This window comes from Elephas maximus, chromosome 25, assembly GCF_024166365.1.
Source record: "Elephas maximus indicus isolate mEleMax1 chromosome 25, mEleMax1 primary haplotype, whole genome shotgun sequence".
NCBI classification, from domain to species: Eukaryota; Metazoa; Chordata; class Mammalia; order Proboscidea; family Elephantidae; genus Elephas; species Elephas maximus.
Genome location: NC_064843.1, coordinates 34495630 through 34522087, shown reverse-complemented (window position 1 = coordinate 34522087; position 26458 = coordinate 34495630). Strand labels below are relative to the sequence as shown.

Sequence of the window (26458 nt, the reverse complement as noted above, 5' to 3'; positions counted from 1 at the left end):
GTAGGCAGGGCTTCACTCACAGGTCCCTTGACAAGTCCTCAAGTTGAGCAGAAGACTCAAATGCAGTTGAAGCCAGTTAGTTCACAACTGTGATGTCCCATCACAGTTACCCTCACTTCTGCATTCCTGCCAGGGACCCTCTTTCCTCCCTATGATCTGACGGGACCATTAGTGAGTGATTAAGGATCAGCACTTTAGGGTCATAGCGTTTGAGTCTAAGGAGATCCTGATTACAGCCCAGTCACCTCCAAGCTACTTTAAGTGGGATTACCCAGATTATGGCTCCTCCCTCCCCTATATGCACAAACCAAGGAATCACGGAACCAGCAATGTTTTTTATTTAAGGCAGAGTTGGGGAAAGGCTATGCCCCTCCACCCCTCTTAACCTTCAGTCCTATCCCAAGTCAGGCACTGGGACCTGCTGAAAAGGCTAATGAGGGCCTGAAATGAGGGTGGCAGGGTTTATGGACCTTTACCTCAGAGAAACTTCCTTTCAGCTATACTCTCACTCCAAGGATTTAGGGACCTCTAGATGTCATCTAAAGGAAACACTGCTGGGGAGGTGGGGGAATGTACCCAGGATTTACCCTTCCGTGAAGACTCTAGAGGTCTCTGGAAGAGACTAGCCCTCCCAAGGTAGGGGAGGGCAGCCCCTCAGATGGGGTAGGAGAGATGACAAGGACAGAGGCTAGAAGATCTCTTGAGAGAAGTCTTGGCCAGCATAGCTGTGCCCTCATACAGGGTATGGGTTGTCCAGGACTGCCACTCCTGCTGCCACACCACCATCAGCATGCTCGATGGCTTTGGTTCGAAGCAGATGGCCCACGTGCTTGTTTATCACAAGTGTCTTTCCTTGCCTACAGAGATGGAGGCAGGAGACACACAACTCTGTTACCACCTGGACTCAGCCCCCAAACTCAGAACTCTTCACTGGTCCCAGCTAAGTAGAACATGGGTGACTACCTTCAAGAAAGTGCTAGGATTCTAGAGTCAGATTTGGGTTTGAATCCTAGCTTGGAAGTTAATAGCTCTGTGTCTCTGAGCAAATTACTTCACCTTTCTAAATATCAATTTTCTCAATTTAAAATAGGGATAATAGCTCTTACTTTGCAAGATGGTCATGGGGATTAAGTACTGCAGGAAAAACACTTGGCATGGTGCCAGGGTCACATTTCATTTGCCTCCTCTACCTCTCTCAAGATGGCTAAGGTGGTGTTGGGGATTGGTAGGAAGGGGCGGGTGGACATGATGCAAATGGTAGAGGGGGAGGTTATAGAGAGGATAAACTGTGCTATCCCTGTCTTGCCCTGACCTTGGAGTGAGTATTTTGCAGGAAGTAGTATAAGGGACCAGGAGCTGTTCCATACAAATTCCTGAGTCCTCCTCTCCTGATTCTTTAGTGCTTAAATCCAAATGCAGGGGGCTAGGAGCTTTGGTGGTGCAATGGTTAAGTGCTTGGCTGCTAAATGAAAAGTCAGCAGTTTGAACCCACCAGCAGCTCTGTGAGAGAAAAGGAGAAAACACCTGGCGATCTGCTCTCATAAAGATTTCAGCCTAGGAAACCCTATGGGGCAGTTCTACTCTGTCATATAGGGTCACTGCAAGTTGGAATCAACTTGATGGCACTTAACAACAATGACATGAAAAACATTATGTAAGCAAATCCAGGGGGTCATTCAGCTTTTCAAAGACACCAAGAAGCATCTAGCTGGCCCATCCTACCTTTCCCCAGAATCCCCAGTAGCCTGAGAGCTGGACCTAAACTCTCTTCTAGTTGTAGGTTAGCAATCCATATTCCCAGATCCCTCTTAATACTACTTGAAATTTCCTTTATAGTTGCAAAACACATCTCATCTGCACTTCATATGATAACCCTCTGAGGTGTGTAGGTCTTGGGTCGCTGGTCTCATTTCATAGATAAAGGAAACAGGTGCCACAGCCAAGGACTGGCAGAGCTAGGACCAAAGCCCAGGATTCCTGACTCCCTGTCCAGTGCTCCCTCCAGACTTGTCTGGCTGGCATTTTGGCATGAAGTAATAGGAAGAGTCCCTCCTGATTGCTCACCTGACATAGACCCCAAAGATGCCCAGTTCTGAGATGCACTGGACCACCCGGGGAGGCCTGCCAGGCCGTAGCAGGCAATTCCCAAAAGGCTCTGGTTCAATCTTTTCCATGAGGATGTAGGAGGCCCTTTCTTCACTGTCCTTCAGCCGCTCCAGGGCCTGCACCATCTCTTCTCCATACAGGTTGTTACCTGCAATTCCATTGGCTAGTCACCCTGGACCTTCTGCCCATCCCTGCCCCCCATGCCCTCACTTCTGGGGCCATGTAGGCAAGTCTGAGTGGGCTACTTGTCAGCAGCCTCGGTTCCTGACATCAGCTCAGTGAGGCCAGTGCAGGTCTGGTTACCAAGGACAGAATGTCAGCCTTGGCAGGAAAGTCCTTACTCATACACGTGAACATACATTCCACCACACCGTCCTGCCCTGGTTCTCCTCCTACCTATCTACACATGTTTCTTCTCAGCCTCCATCACTGGCTCCTCTCCTCATAAATGTTGGGGTTCCATAGGAATCTGTCCTCTACCCTTGTTCTCCACACACACACCTTTTTCCAGGGAGACCTCTTCCATTCCCAGGGCTCCAGCTATATCCAGTGAGTTGTTAACTCCCAAATCTTCAACTCAAGCTCCCTGCTCTAGACCTTGTATGGCTCTTTCACAGGCTCATTACTTCTGTTTAAACCTTCCCCTCCTGAATCTTCCTGCTGCCAATCAGGTGAAAGGCATCTCTGAGCCGTATTTAACTCCTCCCTCTCCATTACCTCTCAGATCCACTAAACTCTGACAGGTCTCTCCAAATAGTGCTCCACACTGTTGTGGCCCTAGCTCAGGTCTCTTCATCGCTTTTCTGGACAACCAGCCTTCCATGGTCTCTGTCACCAATGTCTCCCCTCGTTCCAGCCCATCCTTGACTGTGACTGAAACATGGATCCTGGAGGTAGCCCTTCCCTCCTTGAAACTCTCTCACAGCTTCCCATTATCCTCAAGATAAAATCCAATTTCCTAACATATATTCAGTGCCTTTTATTACCAGGTCACAAACCATCTTTCCTAGCCCTAACCCCTGCCTCCTCCTGTCTCCCACACTGCACACCAACTTCACCAAAAAAAAAAAAAAAAAACCCATTGCTGGCCAGTCAATTCTGACTCAGCAACCCTATGGGACAGAGTAGAACTGTCCCACTGGGTTTCCAAGGAGTGCCTGGTGGATTTGAACTGCTGACCTTTTGGTTAGCAGCCATAGCACTTAACCACTACACCACCAGAGCTTCCCCAGCCTCACTAGTCACTCAGTCTCCAAACACAATGCTTTCACAGCCCTGTGCCTTTGCTTGTGGTTGTTCCTTCTGTACAGAATGCTCTCCCCACTTTTGCACCTGGGAAACTCCTGCCCATCCCTGAAGATCAAGATCAAAAATCATCTTCTCTGGGTCCATGACTCCTGCCCTCAAAGAGTTTTATACTAGGCAGGAAGACAGATATATATCCATCCAACCTCTTAATAAATATTCCTCTACCTGCTTCTCCACAGTCCACCCACAGGTACCTCAGACAAAACTGGTCCACATACTCCAGTGCTGGTTAATCAGATTCCCCTGTGCTCCACAGCATGCAGTCACAGGGTTGCCTGGGACACTGACCACGGTGTGGGTCTGTGTCAGTTTGTATCCCTCCAGAGCCTGCAACTGTGCCATAGCAAGTACCAATCAGTGCTGGTGAGAGCCTGCTAGCCCCCCTTCACTGAACAGCCCTGCAAAGGGGTAACTACCTACCTCCTCCCTCCCTCTGGGGCTTTAGCACAAACTGGTTAGGGGCAGCAAGGGCCTCAGTGATGGCCTGGTCCCCTTCTTCACCCTGGCAGGAGGCAAGAAAGCAGTCACCAGCGGTCTTAAAGCCAATGAGGCAAGAGCAGGAGGCGGTACAACCATAGCCCCTTCAGGCTGGATGATACTATCTTGGATGTGACCCCTATCTAGTCCCCTGCAGCAACAAGTGCAAAGAGAACAGGCCTTTCTCTGTTAACAACTCAGGGCTCTGCAGCAGCAGGCCTGGAAAGGGTGCAGAAATTTCCCAGATCTTACAGTCTGCCTCAGTCCCTTCCCCTGGTTACCATTCTTATCTCTACTTTTGCTGAGGGCGCTTACAATGGATTCCAGCTCCCATCCTCCCATCATGAGGCTGCCCCAGCCCCACCTACCCCAGGCCTCTAGTGGTCCAGCCCCAATGCCAGCTCCAGCCTCCCCAGCACATTGGGCTCCAGGTCCTTGCCACCTAGAAGGCCTGAGGTAGGAGAAACGGGCTGCCCACGTACCATGTCTAGTGAGTAGAGGCCAGCAAAGGTGGCACGGAGGCGGGCCACGGCCTCAGGCTGGCCAGGCAGCAACATCTCCAGCACGCCCATCCTGCTCAGCTCCTGCTGCACCTTCTTAGTCCCAGCCAGCTGGGTGGCAATGTCCGGGCACTTGACAGCACACGACCTCTCCAGCAGCAGGCGTGCTTCCCAATTCTGCACAGGGAAGAAGACAAAAGCAACTCTACTTTATTTCACTTTAGCTGACCTTGAGTGAGCAGCCATCAGGTGCCAGGAATCATGCTTTATATTTTCACATTCATTATCTCCAAGCATCACTGCCATCCCTGTGAGGCAGGTGTAATCCCTCCCGATCTGCAGGATTCTTACCCTCAGCAAACTCAGTTTAGCACAATGACTATAACCAAAAGCAGAACATGACAAAAGGTTTATGAGTGTATGCTTATGAACTCAGCTTCCCAGTGTTCTCCAAGTAAAATCCAAACTCCTTCCCATGGCTTAAAAGACCTTGCAGGATCAGCCCGTCTCTTGTCAAACTCATTTCATGCCATCCCTCCGATCCCCACTCCCATGTTCCAGCCACACGGTCTGTCATTCCTCAAACACACAAACCTCATTCCCTCCTCAGGGCCTTTGCATCTGCTGCTTTTCCCTCTGCCTGGAAGTCTCTTTGTCTTAGTTTTTCCCATGGATGGTTGGATCCTTCTTATCCTTAAGTCTCGGCTCAAAGTCATCTTCTCAAAGAAGCCTTCCCTGAACCTTATTTAATGTAGGTTTCCCCACAGTTCTCATTTCACCCTGTTTCATTCCCCAACTAGGAAAAACAAAACAAAAAAACATTTTTCTCTTTTTGCTTACTCTCTGGTATCCATCTCCCTGACCAGACTATGAGCTCCGTAAGGACTAGACCCTTGTTGTCTGTCTTGTTTTCTGTGGTACCCCAGTGCCTAACACAGTGCCTGGGTCTTTGTAGGCACTCAATATACACATATATATATAGTTATTGAACAAGGTGAAATCTGAGTGGGTCCTGAGGACAAGTGAGACTCATAGGGAAAGTACTGAGGGTAGCAGAACAATATACACACAGGCCTGAAGGTGTGTAATCACAGAATGACTGGTATGGTGTGCCAAGAATTTAGGGTGTGAGAGGCAAGGGAATAGCAGAGGATCAGTCCTCGCAGCTCTGGTCCTCATTCTCAGGCACCAACGGAATGGTCTGTCCTTGGCTCCTGCCCACAGCGGTATCAAGGCTGTGGCCTAAGAAGCAAACCCCCATCCCCATGCTGTCCTTTCTATGATATAGCTAGTCCACCTGCAGCACCTCTGCCTGGTTTTTACCAATAACCCCAGGTACCTAACTACTAGGCTGGTGATCCAGGCAGAGTCACTATGGCCAGAATATCAGCAATAAACCCAGAGAAGTACCCCATTGTGATAAAAGCAGGTAAAACAAAACCCAGATATAGCAGTGACTTGCCTGTGATCACCTAGCAAGTCACTGAGTTTTGTGGATTTGACTGCCACGTTACAAACCTGGTCTGAAATTTCCAGTTCCCTAAAAATGTCTACCTCTTTATGCACTAACTTCTTTTCTTGTTATCATACCTCTGCTCTCTTTTTAAGTCTTCTTTGGCCCCTTTCTTCAGTCCCCCTGCCCTGGAACTTAGATTCATTTTTCTCAATGGACAGTTTTCTTCTGTAGTCAGCAAGTTCACACCACTGCTAACAACTTCTCCAGAGGAAAGGGCCTTCTACTGAGCTGCCCTGTATAGAACTGGGCCTCAGGGAGAATTCTACATTCAAAGAATTATAGATCTGGAAGGAGCTTCCTTGATTTTCTTCTTTTTTTTAGTGTAGTTCTCTCAGTTCCCAGAGAGTGAAGCTGAATCCCATATAGGGCTATGGTCACAGAGGCAGAGCAAAAGGCTCATGACCCCCAGGCCCACTGCTCATGGTATTTCCCAAATTATTTCTTCCTTTACCTTCTCCCAACTGAAGGCAGGCCTTTTTAGCTCTGAATGCTGTGGACATTAGGGGCCGGGGGGAGAAGAATGATATGCCAGGAAGGCCACTGGACTAAGAGTCAGAATGCCTGGGAACTCTCTCTGGGACCTTAGACAAGCCCTTGTATATCTGCAAACCTTGGTTTCTCCATCTGTGTAATAGAGATAATTATACACCACATGGAGTAGTTATAAGGAGTAAATGAAATAATGGATGTGGAAAGTAATTTTGAAACTACATGGTAGGATAGCAAGATAACATGGTATTATCAGTACTATCATTAACATGAATGGGACAGATGATAAAAACTTTCTGACTCAGAAAATTTAAAGGAGGCAAGAACTGGCAGGAAGGAAATGGTCAGTGGTGTGCTGGAACTGGCCTGACTGTATACATCTCTTCCCAGCTCTATCCACAGATGTTAATTTGGGTAGCTTGAAATTTGCTGGGAGTATTTACATCATAAAAACCACCAAATGCTACCAACTGGGGCTTTTCCCCTCAGAGGGACAGTTGTTAAGCATTTACCAGCATACCACTGGAAACAGTGTGAGTGGCTGAAGTACTATGGATTCCTGAGGATTCAGATTCTGGAGGACAGTGTGTTTGTAGAGAGTGAGAGATAGACTAAGCTTGCAGGAGGATACGTGGTTCAAGCAACAAGTTCCCTGAGGAAGAACTGAAGCCAGGGCCCAAGGAGAAGCCCAGATTGTTGTGACACCTGAGTGGGGTCTCTGTGGAGCTCTAGTGGGTCCCAGGAGGCAGAGAATGGTCCAAGAGAAAATACCAACCTGTAGACTATACTGACTCGGTGTGTAGCCATCACGGAAGTAAACCACAGCAACTTCCTGGCCATCCCTAGAACACAGAATGGAGAAAGCTGCTGTGTGAAAAATTGTAACTGATGTTTCCAGTGGTTCAATCTATTTCTGGGTACATCAAAATAAGTTTGGCTCCTCTGAAAGTCAGTCCACAGGGGTAGCCTGGATAGGCATTCACGGGAACCAGTAGAAGTAGATACTTGTCTGAACAGTGCTTCCACTAAAAAAACACACAGGACTGCAGTAAGGAATGTCTAGACTGTTGAAGAAAGGGGTGCTTTAGAATTCTGCAAATCTACAGGCATTCTAGGAAGGTCAGAAGGGAAACAAGCAGGTAATCAGAATTGAATGAGGTGAATTCAAAAAATGTGGGCTCATCATTACTGAACAGCAGAACAAATATTTCCATGTTTAGCAAAAAAACCACTTGTATTTTCACTGCTTGAAAGAGCTGAAACCACGCTGAGAATTAGAAAATGGTAGGGGTAGGAGTGAGGGAGGTGCAAAATTAAGAGTCTAATTAAGACATAGACTGTCTTTTTGCACTTCTTCCCCTTTTCTTTGACCTATTTGATGTCTGGCTTATCTATTTAAACTGGAAAGGAAATTAACTACTTTGTTTTGATCTGACAAAAGCACGGTTTAAAAATAATAAGTGATATTGTGAGATTACATGGAGGTTGTACATGGAGCAATGCTACCAAAATATGTGGCACCAAAGCCACCTTGTGGCAGTCCCTGGACGGAAGGGTACGGCCTGGGCTGGGGCATAAATCAAGGCCCCTTGAAGTCTTGCCTGAACTCAGAGAGTGGCACCTAAATCAATCACAGAGTGAGGTGACTGCTCCTCTTCCTCCCTGACTGCCCAGCCTAACAGCCCAGGCCTGATGTGACCAAGAAAGGGAATAAAACTTTGGGTAGCCTGGACACATATGAAAAGCAAGTTTATCTTTAAGAATGCCCTTATCCAGATGTCACCAGCTCTGATACAACCCTTCAGAAGCAGAGCTTGGCTAGCCTTCTCCAAAATTTCCAAGGAGGATGGAATATTTCAGAATTCACACCTAAAATTCACAGAGAAGGAAACAGCCATCACATCTCTCAGGAGAAAGGATAGTTTCTGGCAAGAAGGTGGCACAATGAGGTTCATAAGTCAGCACTCTATTGGGTCCTTCAGGAATGCTCCCTGACTACTTACACAAACAGCCTTCGATCTTGGTCTAGAGACCCCTTTTCAGAGACATCTTCAAATCTTCGCCGGATTACATGGATGTTTCTGGGAAAAGTAAGAAAGTCAGTGGGAGTGGATGTTCTGTTCTGAGTGTCCCTCCCCAACCCTAGGGCCAGATCTGGAAGCCCCCCTCCCTTACTTACCTGGCCAGTAGCTCATTCTCTATGGCACGCTGATCAAACACATTCCTTTCCTTCTCTTGAGCAATCAGCAACACCAGAGCACTGGGGAAAGAGCACAGGTGGCCTGAGGCTGATACAGAGCTTGGCTGTCTTCTGTCCCATACCCCTTAAGAATGAAAATGAGAACACTTCCCTGAAAGAGCAGACATTTCAGAATGCAGGATTGCCTCAGGCATACACACCTGAGGCTACAACACATTATTTCCTGAAAACAGGAAACTTGACAAAATGGAGCCATCCTTGCTCATTCTCCAGTGGGTAAATATTGTTATCATGTCAATTTTCTATGAAAATTAAATTTTAGATTTAAAACCATCTCAAAAACCCAAGAGGACATTTTCTTAGAATTTAACATAATGATTCTAAAATCTGTCTAGAAGAACAACAGGTAGGAGTATTGAAGAATATTTTGTAAAAGAGCAATGCTGGGGATCAGGGACCAATGACCCTATTACTAGATGGCAAAACATGTAATAAAAAAGTGTGATTCTTGCATAAAACATTAGAATAACTCGATGGAACCCTACAGAAAGCCTATATAGCCAAATATAAATAAGACATTATCTCTTGAGACCTCCCAACACTTCTGGGATGTACACAGGGCCAGATCTGGTCCCACAGTGTGGATGGGATCACTAGGGCTTACCTGGCCTCTTCTCCTCTGCTTAGCCACATGTTTCTTAAAGATGCAGGTGCTCAAGAACCCAGAGAAAAGCTTATGCCAAAGAACTATCTGTTGGTTACCAGCCAAGCTATTTTCAGTTATCAAAGATAGGTCCAGCCCCCACCAGACTCACTTAGGGCCACTACTCAGCAGTACCAAATTCCATTTTCCCTGTAGCAGTAACTGCTCTGTGCCTGTGGCTTCTTGCTGAGATTCTTGGATGCCCAGATTTTGGCTTAGGATTCTCATCGTGGATTCCTCACCTCCTGTACCTGGCCTCTTATCCATTTGCCTCTGCTTCTCCCTACCTCAGGTGGACCCCTCAGACTAAACTCTGTCTGCCTGACTCCTTTCCACTTAGCCAAAATACAGGTCCTAGTATACCCCCTGTCTCAGCCTGCCTGTTATCTCATGAGGTCAGAAGTGATGTTAAGCCAAGTCTTTGCTCAATGAGTAAAGGAGCTGCGTATCTGAAAGACAAGCTAGAAACAATGTTCTCACAAGCCACCTTGCCCTGAGAGTCCTGAGAGCCAATGGCCTTGCTCTTCACTTTGTCGCCTGATCTGCCAGCCTCTTGGTTGGAGATGTGTGTGTGTGTGGGAGGGTGGCACTTGGCCCAGGCTGGCCCATCTCCAAGAAGGGGTGGAGGAGGAAGGAAGGCTGGAGGCTGTAGGTTAACGTGGAACCTCGTGCTCCAGCTAATTAAGTCAGCCTGCTACCTGCCTAAATGCTCTTGGCCAGACCCAAAAAACATACCCTACCATCTCTTGCCTTCACTTCTGAGCAATTTATTGGGGTAGGGCTAGGAAAGTTGTCAGCTAAGGAAGATGAAGTGGTAGTAGTACGCTGGACTGAGTGAGGGCTTGAGTCTTATTCCTGGCTCTGCCAGTGATTTGTCCCTGTGTCCTTGGGGAAGTCAGTTTCCTTCTTTGGGCCCTGATTTCTCCATACAAAATAAGGAGGTTAAACAGATTAGTAATTCCCAACATTTTACCAATCAAAGCCTCTTTTTTCATTCTTGCTCATCCCAACGACAAACCTTGTTTTAAAAGAGTTTGTCTAAATTGAAATCATAACTTATTTTCTAATCTTCCTTTAAAAAATTTCTTAAAAAGCATGAGATAATTGATGAAAATGCATTTGTTCTACAAATGCTTACACCTTAGTTTTTCTGTCTATACTACGGGACCATAGCTCTTAGAGGCAGAACAATGGTAGAGAACACAAACTTTAGAAGCAGACAGACATGAATTCTATACTTATTAGCTGTGGGACTCTGGGCAAGTTACTCAACCTCTCTGAGCCTCAGTTTGCTCTTTTGTAAAATAAAACTGATACGTATTAAATGATCACTAGTATTAATGTTATTATTAAACTGGAAAGTGACACACAATCATCCTAATGAAGTTTTTTGTTTTTCAAATCATTTTTCATGTCTGTGATCTCATTTAATTCTCACTACCACTGTTTTATAGGTCCCTACGTGGCACAAATAGTTTGGGCTTGACTACTAACCTATAGGTTGGTGGGTTGAATCTACCCAATGGTGCTGCAGAAGAAAGGCCTCGCTATCTGCTGCCATAAAGATTACAGCCAAGATAACTCTATGGAGCAGTTCTACTCTGGAACACATGGGGTCACCATGAGTTGGAACTGACTAGGCTGCGACAGGTTATCAATCTTTTAGGGATTATTAATTCACCCATGTTACAAATGAGGAAACCGAAGCTCAGAGAAAAGGACCAACCAAGGTCATGTGCTGGGTCAACAGAAGAGCCTCTCTGACTTTCTAAATTGGTGGAAGGCAGTCTCAGCTCAGGAGCTCCACAGTTCCGAACCACCAGTGCCTAACACCGGGCACACAAGTCTTTTACTTTTGTTCACTGCCTGGCTGGAGAAATCATCTGCAGCATTTGTCCGTCAGCAGTTCTCCAGCTGACCCATCCCCTGGCTTCACTCTCTTAAAATACAACCAGACCAAAAGTTCTACTAGATAAGCTATTTGTCTGATGATTTCTGAATGGTCAGAGTCTGAGGTTTCTTAGATCTTAATGAGGCTTAAGTGAGCCCAGGGAGGCTCTCTTAGAGACAACAGAGTGATTAAGAATGCAGAGTACTGTGTTGGCAACTCCTGTCTGGAAGGGAAATGGGAGGGTAGAGAGGGTTAGAAACTGGCAAAAAAAGTCATGAAAGGAGAGACTGGAAGGAGGGAGTGGGCTGACTCATTAGGGGGAGAGTAAATGGGAGTATGTAGTAAGGTGTATATAAGTTTATTTGTGAGAGACTGACTTGATTTGTAAACTTTCACTTAAAGCACAATGAAAATTATTTTTAAAAAAAAAAGAATGCAGAGTACTCTCCACCAAACTGTACACCTGAAAATGGTTAAAATGGCAAATTTTATGTTGTGCATATTTTACCATAATTAAAAAAAAAAAAGGCAGGTTCTGGAAAGAAGTGGACTCCTGGCTCTGCCACCATCTTACCACTTGACCTTAAACAGGTCACTTCACTTCTCTGAACCTAAGTTTCTGGGAGAGATGAATAGTACCTACCTCAGGAGGTTTGCTGTAAGGATACAATAAGATCCTGTATGTAAAGTGCTTAGGGTAAGGCACTAATGAGAGCTAGCAAGTGCTCATTAAGTGTTAACTATTAATGTTTTATTAACAGTGCAATAACTGTTAGTAGAGTGGCCCTTCATTTATCTGGAAGTCACTTAGCAACTTCACACGTCTGGAACATAGTTGAAAAATAGGAAGGAAGCAAAAAATGCCTCTAAGCACTTAAAACAGGCACCACAAAACCCCTAACCTAATTTAAAAATTTTATATTTATTCATCAAAGAGGCCCTCACACTCTTTAGACACAATCTTAACAATCCTGATAATTTCCTTTCTTATAAATCAGAAAGGAGGCATAGAGGTGGGAGTGGAGAATTCCAAACTGTAGCATACTGACAGCAGTAAGTGAGAGCTGATAGTAGGGAAACAGAAAAACTGTGAAGAAAATGAATGAGAATTTAAAGCCTAGCCATCTGGGGCCACTGGTGTAGGCAAAAAGCTTCCCATGCCCCTCTGATCACAGGTAGCACCTTCTGCATTACAGCAACATGCAACCACTGACAATCATAATGATGGCCTCCAGCCAGCAAGAAAAGGTTAAATTATAGTCTGCATCTCCTATTTAAGAAGGAAGCTCAAAACTCCAATAGAATAACTTGGACACTTAAAGGTATAAGCTTCCATTCTTAGAACAATTCCCTCATTCCTTAATGATACCAGCAAATAAGAAGTTGCAGCACCCACTAGTGCTGAGCCCAAAGCAGGATACGGCTGACACTTTCTTGCCTCCTTACTTGGCTGAGCCGTAGAGCTCCCAGGCTTTGGCAATCCCCAGGGCGAGTCCCTTGCTAGGATTATTGGAGAGGATCTTGGCAGCTTCTGTGGTCTTACTCAGGACATTGAGGACATGTCTGTTAGAAAAGACAGGTCTGGTCAGTAGCTGGCAGGCCTGGAAGACTCCTCTGCCTGTGACTTCACAGACACTTACAGGAACACCACTATGAGAATCAGCTGAGCACAAAAAGCACCTTACCATCATGCTCCTGTAGGATCCACTTCAGGCTGGAACATGTTGGGCTGCCCTAACTCTGGCGCCTGGTGTATGTGCCCAGGGACACCCTGAGATCCTGTGACTCTACTGCACTCCTGCCTCCCGATGAGCTGGAGCCCCCTCACCCTGGGCCCCTGGGTGCTCTCTGGAATCTTTCTGCAGACCATCTGGAATCATAGCGACCTAGAGCACCACTGCTGGCCAGAAATGGATACTACAGGGTTCAGCCCTCGGGTGGGGAGGCCCTGCATCCCTCCCTGCCTTGGATTCTGACGTCCTTTCAGGTCCTTAAACATGTCGAGCTCTTTCTTACCTCAGGGCCCTCACAGATACTGTTCCCTCTGACTGGAACACTAACTTGTGTAATGAGGGGGCAGGACTAGATGAAACCTGAGGTCCTTTCTTTCCTGGACATGCCAAAGGCCTAATTACAAGTGGAAACCATGCTGCAGAGGCAAACAGGTGACCTGGGGCCCAGGAAGGCATAGTCAGAGCTGGAAATCAGAGGCCCAGGCCAGGCTGTTACCCCACAGGTATGCCCAGAGCTGCCCAAGGGACTCACCGGTGCACAGCTGGGGTCCGGGAGGCCAGGCCCCCAAAGCTGGCAGAGATGGTGTTGATTTCAATCTGTCTCAGGGATGGGGAGCCATGTGCACTGCACTGGAACATGTAGTCTGAGCGGTTCAGGCCCAGGAACACAGTCTGTAGGGGAAAACTGAAGGCTGAGGACATCGACCCAGGGGCTGACTCTGAGCACCTGGCCACAGAGCAGACAAGTACTGAGAACTCTATGCAGAGCTTCGTGGCACTGGCAAATGCTCCCAGACCCAGGGGAAATCATTCTTCTGGTCATCCCAGGATTGGTCTCTGATGTTTTACAAACCTGGTGGAATCCAGTGAGTAGCAGACTCCCATTAGCTCAGGGCCTGGGCCAAGTTCTGGTAAAAAAACAGACATGGGAGGGGCAGATCCTAAACTGGGGTGGGGTAGGAAATGGTTACCTGGGCAATGCCCTCTTTCAAGATTTGCTTGTAGATATCAAAGAGACGAGCAGTAAAGTCATCCCTTTTGATGGTGCTGGAGAAGGAAACATACCGTTTTCCAAGCTACATGGGACTTTAAAGGTCAAGGGTCCCACCCTGTTCACTGACTCCTGAATTATCTCTGGGTCTCCCAGCCAAAATGTGGGACCTCCCCTCCACGCCCTGCCCAGGGATAGTAGAGAATAGTGATTAAGAACCCACATCTGGAGCTAGATGACCTGAGGTCAAATCCCAGCTCTTCCACTCACTACTAGGCAACCTCAGAGTCACTTCACCTCTCTGGGTCTCAGTTTTCATATGTAAAGTGAAGAGGAAAATAATCGGATTTATATCACAGAATTGTGGTGAAGATTAAATGAGATATTACATGTAAAGAATTAAATACAGCGTTTAGTCCCAAGAAGAACTAAAAAATGTCATGTGACAGATTCTATATTATTCTATATTTCAATAGCTCTGATGGTTGGCAAGCTTTCTGGATGACCTAACATTTAACTCCCCATACCTTCCCCTAAACCCTGGGCCCTCCCAAGACAAGGCTTTAACTTATGCCCCATTAGGATTTTTCTGACCCAACTAAACATCCTGTTTTTTTGTTTTTTTAAACCATTCTTCATGGTGTGCTCTCCTTAGGGAACCCTTCCCTGCCTGGGCCATGTCCCCCGGTTATGTGCTTCACACCTTTGTGGACCTTCAATAGCCCTGATCACAGTTACAATTCCCCATTTTATTTGTGTGATGATGAGTGTTGTCTCTCCAATTTGACTACAAATGGCATAAGGGCAGGACCCTGTCTGTGCTGGCTCATTATCATAGATAGCCCAGTGTGTTGCTATGACATGGGACATGTGGTAGGGGCCCATCCAGTATGGTTTTGGCGGGGCCTCAGGAAGAGGCACAGTGAGAAGGAGCCCAGAGGCAACTAACACCACACTTGCTGCCTCTCAGGATTCCGGGCAGACTCTGCACGGTTGCTTAAGCCTGGTTTGCCCGCTCGCCTTTTACAGGGACTCAGCCTACTGCAGCCTAGCGAGGGGGCCATGTAGCTCAGGCTTGTCCTGAAGTTCCTCTGCTCTCTAGCCAGCTCTTTCAGGGGGTCCTTCCCAGCCCTTGGAGAGGAGGACAGTAGTCCACAGCTGGGCTTCAGCCTCTAGGATGTTGAGACCCAGTCCCTTTTCCAAGGAGGTTCTTCTTCAACCCTGGACTGTAGGCTGCTCTTCTAACGTGTGCTCCTGGGGCTCTTCTCCCTTGGGAGCTTTGTGTGTATGTGAGTGGAAGGAGGAGCAAGGAAGGCAGGGGTTACAGAGATGGGCTGCAGGGAGGGTCATGCCACATAACCAGGTTGTTAGGAAAAAGGTCATAATCCAGAACTGCTGGCACGAAAGCCAGGCCCAGTTTGAGAAAGATCTGGGGTGAAGGTGGTGGTGTGGTTCACACATTCATGACCAATGGAATTTTCAGCTCCGAATCAATGGTTTTCAAGCTTCTTACCATTAATGATTCCTTTTCATATCCACTTTCACACTAAGAGGCTCATTTTTAAAAGATTTTGTTTCTAACAAAATGATTTGTTTTGAAAAATTAATCAAAGACATGCAACCACCAGAGTCTCAACACAGAATTCTAGAATAAGGCAAAAAAACTTCTCTCGCCCCAGGGTCTGAAGGAGAAAAATAAAAAAAAAGATTAAGGGAGATCGGACAGAGAGAATAAATGGATAGGGTGAGTTATTTCAGGGGCTGTTTCCTCATGCCCTGCGTGTGGCCCAGTCTGCACCCAAAGATGAGAAGGCCTGTGGTGGCAAGAAGGGGTCACCACTCAGGAAGAGGTGAAGGGAATCTGATTTAAACCCAGTAACTTTTCTTGCCTTTTTTGCCCCTCTGGAATTAGGGAAAATCTCAGGCTGACCTTCCCTAATTCCAAATGGAAATTCCAGTCTTCAAAGCAGAGGATCATGAATCACAGAATCACAAAACATCAGCGCCGGAAGGGACCCCAGATTTAGGCTAACCTCCCCATTTTACAGGTGAAGAAATTGAGGCCCAGAGAAGGAAAGAAGCCAGGACTAGAAGACCACTCTTCTGACTCCTAGTCCACTGCTTTTTGTTCCTCCTCCAATCCACCAAATTAGCTGCCATAGCAACAGCCAGTCCCTTGGTTTTAGCAGCTCCCAACCCCCTGAGCCCCACTGCCCAGTACCTGGAGAGAGTTTGCTCCAGAAAGGCAGCATTCTGGCTGACAGCATCCACCAGCAGGTTGAAGTCCATCTGCACAGCATAGGCCTGCTCCAGCAAGGCAGCGGGGACCGGTGAGGGGAACAGTGTGAATGGGGCATAGCTCACCACCTGACCAAGACAGAGTTGGGGCAGGGGTAGAACACCTGTGAATGGGCTGTCTTCCCGCACACGTAACCCTGTGAAAAGTTTAGCCTACATTTATTGAGGACACATCAACTGCAGGATAGTGGTTGCCTCTGGGAAGCAAGAGAGGCGAACAGGATGAGGAAAGGTTACAAAAAGCTTCTGGACTCTGTGGTGTTTTATCTCTTTACACATTAAAAATAAAAATTCAGAAAAACACTAAAGCCATATCAGAGACAGGGACGGCAGAGAAACTGATTAAAGCGTGCGCATTTGTTCCAAGAATTAAAAAAAAAAAAAGAAACAATCTTTGATGATTACCAGGGAGGGAATGGGTGGGGATGGAAAAACACTAAATAGACAATAGATAAGTAGTAACTCTGGTGAAGGGAAAGATAGTATACGATATTGGGGAAGCCTGCACAACTTGTACAAAGCAAGGTCATGGAAGCTCCATAGATACATCTAAACTCCCTGAGGGACTGAATTGGTGGGCTGAGGGCTGTAGGGACCATGGTCTCGGGGAACATCTAGCTCAACTGGCACAATATAGCTTATAAAGAAAATATTCTACATTCTATTTTAGTGAGTGGCATCTGGGGTCTTAAAAGCCTGTGAACAGCCATCTAAGATACTCCACTGGTCTCACCACTTCGAGGGCAAGGGAGAATGAAGAAAACCAAAGATACAAGGGAAAGATTAGTCCAAAAGACTAATGGCCCACAACTACCACAGCCTCCACCAGACTGAGTTCAGTACAACCAGATGGTGCCTGACTACCACCACTGACTGTTCTGACAGGGATCACGATAGAGGGTCCTGGACAGAGCTGGAGAAAAACATAGAACAAATTCTAACTCACAAAAAAAGACCAGACTTACTGGCCTGACAGAGACTGAAGAAATCCTGAGAGTATGGCCTCCAGGCACCCTTTTAGCTCCGTAATGAAGTCACTGTTGAGGTTCACCCTTCATCCAAAGATTAGACAGGCCCATAAAAGAAAATGAGACTAAAGGGGCACACCAGCCCAGGGGCAAGGACGAGAAGGCAGGAGGGACAGGAAAGCTGGTAATAGGGAACTCAGGGTCTAGAAGGGGACTCAGGGTCATGTCGTGGAGTTGTTATCCAACGTCATAAAACAATATATGTACTGTTTAATGAGAAGCTGGTTTGTTCTGTAAACCTTCATCTAAAGTGCAATAAAAAAAATCAGAAGCAGAAAAACCACAAAAAGTTATTGATCACTTATTGTATGTAAAGCACTGTTTTAAATACTTTACATAGATTTATCATCTCACTCTATGAGGAAGATACTATTATTACCTTCACGTAACAGATAAGGGCATAGAGATTCAGAAAGGTTAAGTAACATGTCCAAAGATATATACAGCTCGTAAGTGGACCTGGATTTGAACCAGCATGGTAACTAAATAACACACACACACAACACACACACACATATGACTACGCATACATGCAGCTCCTAGTCGGCAAATATCCAAGCTCAGGCACCCTCCCCATGTTAGGAACTCACACCCCTGTCCTTTTGCCCTCTGGTTGGGGAGAGGGAAGAGCCCTGCTGGTAGGGCTGCAGGAAAAGTGAACTCTGGCCTGCTGAGGAGAAGCCAGGTGTGGTTCCCCCCAACGTTGGACATGGTGACTCAGGTTGACAGGCCTGAAATTTAGCTGTATTCTGGGTTCTTTGGACTTTGGCATAGCTGAGAAACCTAAATACCATTGATTCTCAACAATAACTGAATTAGAACTTGGTTAAAAGATAAGATGACCTTGTGACTTGTATTACGAAGCATTCCTGAGTCTCATCTTGGAGTTAATATTAGTTTGTCATTATGGTAGTCCAAGCTTGTGGTATAAAAACTCAGCATTTATGTTTACTTTAAAAATATTATCACTTTGAATGGATAATATAAACATGATGCAAAATTCAAACGGAATAGAAGGATACACAGTGAGAGGTGTCTCACTTTCACCCTGTCACCAGTTCTCTTCCCCACAGGCAAATGATATATGTGTCTCATATATCTTTCTAGATACCTTTATACTGACACTTATGTATACATATATTTTTTCTCTTTTTCTGTACACATAAAAGCATACTATGCATATATTGCCCTATCCTTTGGTTTTTAAATATTTCAGACATATTCTCAAATAAGTTCAAATAGACCACTCTCATTTTTTCAAATGGCTGTGTACTATTCCAGTCTTTGGACATACTACAATTTATTTAATCTAGCTTTCTGTTGATGACCATTTAGGTGGTTTCCTTTTTTTGTCATTACAATCAATGCTTGAGTGAATATCACAGTATATGCAGAATTTTGTCTGTGAGAAGATCGGATGGATAAATTTCTAGAAGTAGAAATGTTAGTAAACTAGGGTAAATCCATTTAAAATTTTGGTAGATAATTCCCAAATTGCCCTCCTCAGCATTGATCTTAAGACAAAGCTGAGGAAGGGGGCTGGGAAGAGTACGGTTTATTCAGCCTGAAGCCTTTATAAGTTAGACTGGGAGTTACTGCAGATTATGCAAGAAGTGACCTAATACCCTGGGTAGATGTGGGATGATTATGGGGCGTTTCCTTGGCTTTTACACTCAGAGATCTGCCTCTTCCAACAAGACCCATCTGGCCTGAAAACCTCCTAGTGTTTTCTGCTAAGACTTCCCTCTGCCTCTGCCCTCCAGGACTCACTCTGCCCACCTGAATTGGGGATCAAGAGCGCACAGCTCATACAACCACTCTCCACTGTCCACGAGGTAAAGGCTGAAACACAGTCTTCTCACTTTTGATACAGACATGGACAAAGGGTAATATTCCTCTACTATAAGAAAAACTATAGCACGTGCATGACAATAAACATTCTGCTTCAAAGTCAGAGAAGCAATAGGGAGTGATGGGAATTGTGGTAAACAGACCTCACATCTCTTCTACAGGGGACTGCGGTAACTCTACTCCAGCCAATTGTTGCCATGCAGAAAAGTGGGCCAAGGTTGCCAGACAATCTGATTTTTCAAAAGAAGCTGAATATCTACCTATATATATTTAATGTTGGCTCTTACTTTTAAAAACACTAGTGAAAAAACTGTTGACAACGCTTGACTCTGGGGACAGAAACAGAGTGGCTGGAAGAAGGAGACTTCATATTGAATACCCTTTTGAATTTTGTACCATCCATGTATTACCTATTTAAAAAGAAAAAAGAAATTAACACCCTAAACACTGCATGAGGCAAAGAGGATAAGGTTTATACTCCTCCTCCCCCGAATCCACTGCCTCTTGGCTGTCTGACCTTGACCTGCCTTCTTTCCCACTATACCCACTTATGTATCACGTTTCAGCTGCCTTTTCTTAAACATTTTTTGCCTTTTTCTACTTTTGGACCTGCTATGCTATTCGTTTCCCCCATTTGTCTTTTAAGGACTAGTTCAAATATCATGCCTCTTCTCAATCTTCTAATCCTAATAAACTGTTCCTTCATCCAGGTATCCTATACAGCATCCTGGGAGAGGCAGCAAAGCACAGCGGTTCAGAGCATGGTCTCAAGAGCCAGGCTCCTTGAATTTAAATTCTGGCTCCGTAGATTACTCCACCATTTAAGTAACCTTGGGAAGTTACTTAGCCTCTCTGGGCCTCATTCCATCGTGGTTCAGGATTAAGTCATTTAATGTATCCAAAGGGTTCAGAATAGTGCCTTGTACATATTACTCAATAAATGATAGTTAATCCTGTGTAGCAGGCTGCCTATGTTTCCTCATAGAATTGACATTATTTAATTTTGTCTTATGGTACATTCCCCAATTAGATCATGAGTTTAAGGCCACAGTCCCTGGCAAGGTACAGGAGAGCTTGTCTAGTATATGCCGCTGATTCTTTTTTCTTTCACTTTTATTTATTTTGTTGTAGTTGAGAATATACACAGCCAAACATACATCAGTTTCTACAGGTACAATTCAGTGACAATGATTACATCTTTTGAGTTGTGCAACCATTCTCACCCTCCTTTTCTGAGTTGTTCCTCCCCATAAACATAAACTCACTGTCTCCAAGTTCCTATCTAATCTTTCGAGTTGCTATTGTCAATATGATCCAATATAAATAGTTCTTAAAAGAGCATGATGCTTAAGGCAGACATTTTTAATTAGTTAAGCCAAACTATTGCTTGGTTTTAAGAAGACTTCAGGTGATATTTTTGATTTAAGGTTTAAAGATTATTTTAGGGCAATAGTTTCAGGGTTCATCTAGCCTTCATGGCTCTGAAAGTCTGGAGTCCCTGAGAATCTGAAATTCTGTTTTACATTTTCCCCCTTTTGATCAGGATTCTTCTTTGGAATCTTTGATCAAAATGCTCAGTGATGGTAGCCAGGCATTATCTAGTTCTTGTCTCATGGCAAAGGAAGGAGTTGTTCATGCAAGCAATTAGCCACACATTCCATTTCCTCCTCTTATTCCTGACTCTCCTTCCTCTGTTGCTCCAGGCAAACACAGACCAATTGTTGTCCCTTGGATGACTGCTTGCAAGCTTTTAAGACCCCAGGCACTATGCAATGAACTAGGAGGTAGAACGAAAGCACTAAACACATTATTAGGCCAATTAACTGGGATATCCCACGAAACCAGGACCTAAACTTGCAAACTAAGGAATCAAATGAGTATTTGGTTGTACATAAGCAGCCTCTGCAGATACTCTTTTTCTTTTGTACTTGTTGTAAATATGACTATCACACAACTTTTGTCATTTCAACTTTTTTTCCCCTTTATTCTTTTTTTTACTAAATTTTTATTGTGCTTTAAGTGAAAGTTTACAAATCAAGTCAGTCTCTCACATCATTTCAACTTTTTACAGGTGTACAACTTATTGACAGCACACACAATATTCAGCTGTGAGCCCTACTCTTAATTAATGTGATTTTTTTACCACCATAAACCAGGACTCAGTACTCCATAAGTAATAACTCCTCCTTTCCTCCTCCCTCGTCCCCGGTTAACCACTAATAATGTTTGGTCTCTATACATTTGCCTTTTCTTGTCTTTTTATACAAATGAGGTCATACGATATTTGTCCTTTTGTGATTGACTTATTTCACTTGGCATAATGTCTTCAATCTAATATGCTTCTCTGTGTAAAAAGTGGGGAAAGAGAATATATATCTATTTGTTTGTGATAAATAAACCATCTGGAGGGACACCCAAGAAGCTAAAACACAGGCTACCTTCAAGGCAGGAAAACTAGGTGGCTAGGCAATGTGGGAGGGAGGGCTGCTTTACTCTGTAAACTCCTGTACCCTGTGAATTTTGAACCATGAAAATGTCTTCCCTAGTCACTAAATAAAGTTTTTTTTTTTAATTTTTTTTTTAAGGATAAGATTTTTAAAAGATGTGGTTTGGATTCAGCAGTACGTACTATATTTATGTATCAACCCTAGAGAAACACTCACAGGTGCCCAAACAGATATGTACACAGATGTTTCTTGTAGAACTATTTGTAATCATAAAAACATTAGAAATCACTCAAGTAGCCATCAGTGGAGAAAACTTAAAACTGTGGTGCAACCACACCCAGAATACCTTGCATCAGAACTAGGCTGACCCCAGAGGAAGGAGTTGGGGAGAGTTCTAAGGCAGCATGTTAAATGAAAAACAAAGAGTCACAGAATAACATGAATGATGCAATGTATGTTTTTTTAAAAACTATATGTTCCTGTGTATACATATATGTGCACATAAACTCACAGAGAAAGACCTGGAATGATATACAACAAATCAATTACAGAGAAAGTAGTGTGATTAGGGCAGTGGGTTTGGGGTCTTAATAAATAATAGCTCACTGGGCAAAGTCCTTTCTAAAAATTAGCTCTTCTAATTCTCTTACCAACCCAATAACGTAGGTAAGAAGAAACTGCAGCTGAGAGAGGTTAAGGAAATTGCCTACGTCACACTTCAAATCCCAGATTTTAATTTCACTACTCTAGCACATTGCTTTTTACTTTACATACTTCTAAAGATCACTTTGGAGCCCTGGTGGTGGTGAAGAGCTCGGCTGCTTACCAAGAAGTTCGGTAGTTTGAACCCACTAGCCGCTCCTTGGAAACCCTATGGGGCAGTTCTACTCTGTCCTATAGGGTTGCTATGAGTCAGAATCGACTCGATGGCAATTGGTTTGGTTTTTGGTTTTTTTTTTTTTGAGATCACTTTTATTTACAGAAAAAATAAAACAAAAGAGATGGGCTCCTGCCCTAAAGGAGCTGCTCCCAGCCTGGCAGGGGCCAAATAGGTGGCTGTGAGATCCAGAGCAGTGTGACTGGTGTTGTGGGGAGGGGACAGTGGGCTTACGTCCGAAGAGCTCGGCTTCTGTGATGTTCTCATCAGCACTCCCTCAGCCAGGGCCCGGTCCACGGCCTGCCGCACCAGCTCCTCCAGCTGCTGCTCATCCTGCAAGAGGCTCCCCCAGCCGGTGGCCATCCCAGCCTGCAAAAGACAGAGCGAGAAGGGCATGGTGACAGATGGCCTGAGGCCCGGCAACCACTGAAGCTGGCTAGGGGATGGAACCCACTAGCCACGCCATGGGAGAAAGATGTGGCAAATTGCTTCTGTAAAGATTACAGTCTTGGAAGCCCTATGGAGAAGTTCCGCTCCGTCCTATAGGGTTGCCGTCAGAATTAACTAGAAAGCAACGGTTTGGTTTTATGGTTTAGCATCCACCCCCAACATGGTGGGACCCTGGCCTCTGTTACAGGGGACAGGGTAATACAGAGAAGTGAACACTGGCTGGTTCCAGCTCTTAAGAACTTCCATATGTACACAACAGAACGCTTGACAAAGCATTCCCATTGCCACTCTTATTTGATTCCTAATACAATGAAGGCATTATTCTTACTTTAAAAGTAAGGAAGTAGAGGCTCAGAGAGGTGAAATGACATGCGCAGGGTAATGATTGGTAAAGCCTGGGCTTAAACCTGGGTCTCTGGACTCCCAGCCCAATGCCCTTCATTAGATAACACGGCACTAATGTCACATGTGATTGGGGCACGTTCCTTGCCCTCCTAGAGCTGCAGATACCCTACCTGTGCAACAAGGGGAATCGGTGGTTTCCAAACCTGTCTGAGCATTCTGGGGAGCCTGGGAAAGAATACAGTTTCCTGGGCTGCACTCCAGAGATTCAGATTCAAGAGGCCTGGGGCAGGGCGGGGGGAGGTTAAGCTCTGTATTTTTAGCAAGCTCTTTGGGGATGGGAACCACTGCAGTAGATTATTAATTTCCCTTCTAGCTCCAACGATCCATGCCAGCAAATCTCAAATTCCATAGGTGAAACCCAGGTAAAACTAGGTGCTCTTTGTGGAATACCATGGAGGTGAATCCCTCCTTCAGATTAACCAGAAATAAACTTAATAGCAGAAAATGACTACATTTTATGTAGGAACATCCATCTTCACGGCACCAAAAGACAGAAAGTATTTTTGAGAAATCACATTAGAAAGAAAGAAAATCTGAAATTCAAATGTCAAATGTAATAGGAGAGTCTGACTGGCTTCCCAGACCCATACAGGTGTACCAACCCACACCTTGAGGATACTCAATTTGCAGCAGGCCCCAGAAGCTTGAGAAGACGTGGATAAAAAACTGGAAATGCCGGCCATTAATTTTGTTCTGCCCTAATGTTATTTTATTTTAGGAATAGAACTTGGCAGCTTAGCTTAGGCAATGTCAGTGGTCCCCAAGAAGAGAGTTAGAGAAGGATGGGTGACCTCTGTTACATTCAGTTCTGTGCTCTGAAAGAGGGCAGAACAGGGCATATACTGGTTGTGAAGTGCACAGGCCTCAGCACAACATTTGGAAAGAATAAACACGTGATCTCAAGAGGCTCCTGACAACATTCCTGTCAGGTGAGAGGTAGATAATGGCAGAATCAATTTACAAGGAGGCTCTGGAGTCAGACAAACCTGGGTTTGAGCCCCTAATAATGTTATTTCCCTTATAACTAAGCTTACTGCGTGGATTAAGTGAAAAAAAATTTTTGTGTGAACTTGCTGAGCACAGTGTCTGGAGCTCTATACATGGGAGCTTTCCTATTTTTGGCTGTACCCACTTTACAGGTGGGAGGGGACTTGTCAGAGGTCACATAGCCTGACGACAAAGCCAGGACTAGAACTTGTGACTCAGACATTAGATCAATGGAACCCTCCATTAGCTTTCATCTCTCCACAACTCTGGGATTCCAACATCTCTGCCTGCTGTTGGGCTTTTGTTCATTTTGTAAACATTGACTGGCACCTAATGCCAGGCCCCTGACTAAGTAATGGAAACACAGAAAACGATAAGACATAAAAATAATCACTATGAAAAGTGCTAACTGCTACAACAGAGAGGAGCTGAGAGAGCACTGAAGGGGGCTGGTGCCCAGGAGGGGCGCAGGCTTAGTAGAGGAAGGCTTCACAGAAGCAGTCGCGTGTGTCAAACACTGGAAGATGAGTTCAAACTCCACATGTGGAGAGGAGCAGAAAGGCATTTGAGGTAGCACAATTATGTGTGTGCAAAGGCATGGTCATCTGAAATAGCAAGAGGTTTGCTACGGCGGGTTTGTAGGACTCGGGGAGGCTAGATGGTGAGCAGTCTTCTGGTTTTCTACCTCTTTGACTACTCTTTCTTATTCTTATTCCTTAAAGCAACTCTTCCTCTGATCATCTCTTAAATATTGGTTCCTACGTGGAGCCCTGAAAACCCTGCTGGCATAGTGGTTAAGTGCTCCAAAAAGTCAGCAGTTTGAATCCACCAGCTGCTCCTTGGAAACCCTAGGGGGCAGTTCTACTCTGTCCTAGAGAGTCGCTGGTTCAGAATCGACTTGGTGGCATTGGGTTTTCTGTGTTCTGTCGTGGGCCCTCCGTTTTTCTCAGTCTACGTATTCTTTATGGACAAGCTTAGCCTTTCTTGTGGCTTTATTTCTGTTTTGCTGATGACATCTGAATCTATACCTTCACACCAGTCCTTTCTGGATGAATATCTCACTGCTTACAGGGAGTATTCACAAAACCAGAAGAGATTTGTTGTTGTCTCTTCCTTAAATTTGCTCCTCCTCTGATGAATCCCACCCAGGCACTCAAGCCTTGCACTTCTCCCCTACATCCCATCCACCTCCCAAATCCTGCGCATTCTGTTGCCTAAATATACAGTACCTTGAATTCCTCGGCTTCTCTCCATCTCCACTTACTACTCTAGCCCCGGCCACGAGATTCAGTCAGGTATCTTCAGTGACCAGGACACATTAGCCTCTCTCTCCCTTCCAGGCCTTGGCACATGTTTTGTCTCTCTTTAGAACAGTGTACGCCTCACCACTCTTGACTGGCGTTCGTGATTTAGTTCCAGAAGCCATCCCTGTTCTTCTCTGCCCAGCGCTTCTCCTGTCCATTACTTTTCCCTGTACCGTGGGGTCGTGCTTGTCTTGATCACTTCTCCACCTCTAGCGCCTAGATTGTACTCAATGAACGTTAAATGAATGAATGATGAATAAATTGGAGGCTGGCGCCAGGTTACCAAAAGCTTTAAAACGCCCACAAGGAAACGCGGTCGGACTTCATCCAGAGGGCGAGGCCAGTGCCTGCATGAGGCCCGGAGCAACGACACGATCACATGCCCAAACCTGCCCCACTTGGCCCGCACGCTCGCTCCCACCCAGGATAAAGTTTGGTCCTAATCGCTCCCAGTTATTTTTTCTAAAACTTCGGCTCTGGTTTCACCGCACAGTGCCACTGGCCCGACCGGGAGTCAGATCGGGGAGATCTGGGATCACCAAGCGCCAACCCAACCCCCTAGCCGGTCATCGCTTTCCCGACCGTGCGATGGGATGGGTTTGAGCTACGCGATTTCCCAGCCTCTGGGTTTCTATCTCCAGCCAGATTCCTCCCTCACGTTCTTCCTCCCGAGGAAACATGACCCTGGCCGGCCACCGTTGCAGCGCCCCCACCTACTCGTTCGTCGTCCCGCCGTGCGCCGTACTCGGGCCCCTCGCGCCGTTACCCGAGGATCAGGGGGTGGGGCCTCGGTGCGATCTAGTGCGCTTGCGCGGACCGCCCCAGCTGGGCAAAAAGAGTAGGGCGGGGAAGAGACCTATGGGAGCTGGTAGAGCTGGACAGCGGCCGGGAAGGGAC

The 26458-nt window shown here is 45.6% G+C and overlaps 1 protein-coding gene across 4 annotated transcripts; it reads right to left on the bottom strand.

Moving 5' to 3' along the window:
- Positions 1–33: 33 nt before the first annotated feature.
- On the bottom strand, positions 34–26355 carry GSS (glutathione synthetase). Of its 4 annotated transcripts, none has more exons than XM_049868877.1 (13): positions 26275–26354; positions 22650–22784; positions 16136–16281; positions 13895–13970; positions 13456–13595; positions 12637–12753; positions 8576–8656; positions 8400–8477; positions 7172–7238; positions 4374–4568; positions 3835–3916; positions 2065–2254; positions 34–857 (listed from the first exon to the last, which is right to left on the bottom strand). In XM_049868877.1, exons 2-13 carry the CDS (start codon positions 22776–22778, stop codon positions 734–736), a joined length of 1425 nt encoding a protein of 474 aa, XP_049724834.1. In that variant the 5' UTR covers positions 22779–22784; positions 26275–26354; the 3' UTR covers positions 34–733. The 4 variants fall into 4 exon arrangements, with proteins under 4 accessions (XP_049724834.1, XP_049724832.1, XP_049724833.1 ...); XM_049868875.1 differs by lacking the exon at positions 26275–26354 and adding an exon at positions 25487–26247; XM_049868876.1 differs by having other exon boundaries at positions 35–857; positions 26279–26355.
- Between the last annotated feature and the right edge of the window lie 103 nt (positions 26356–26458).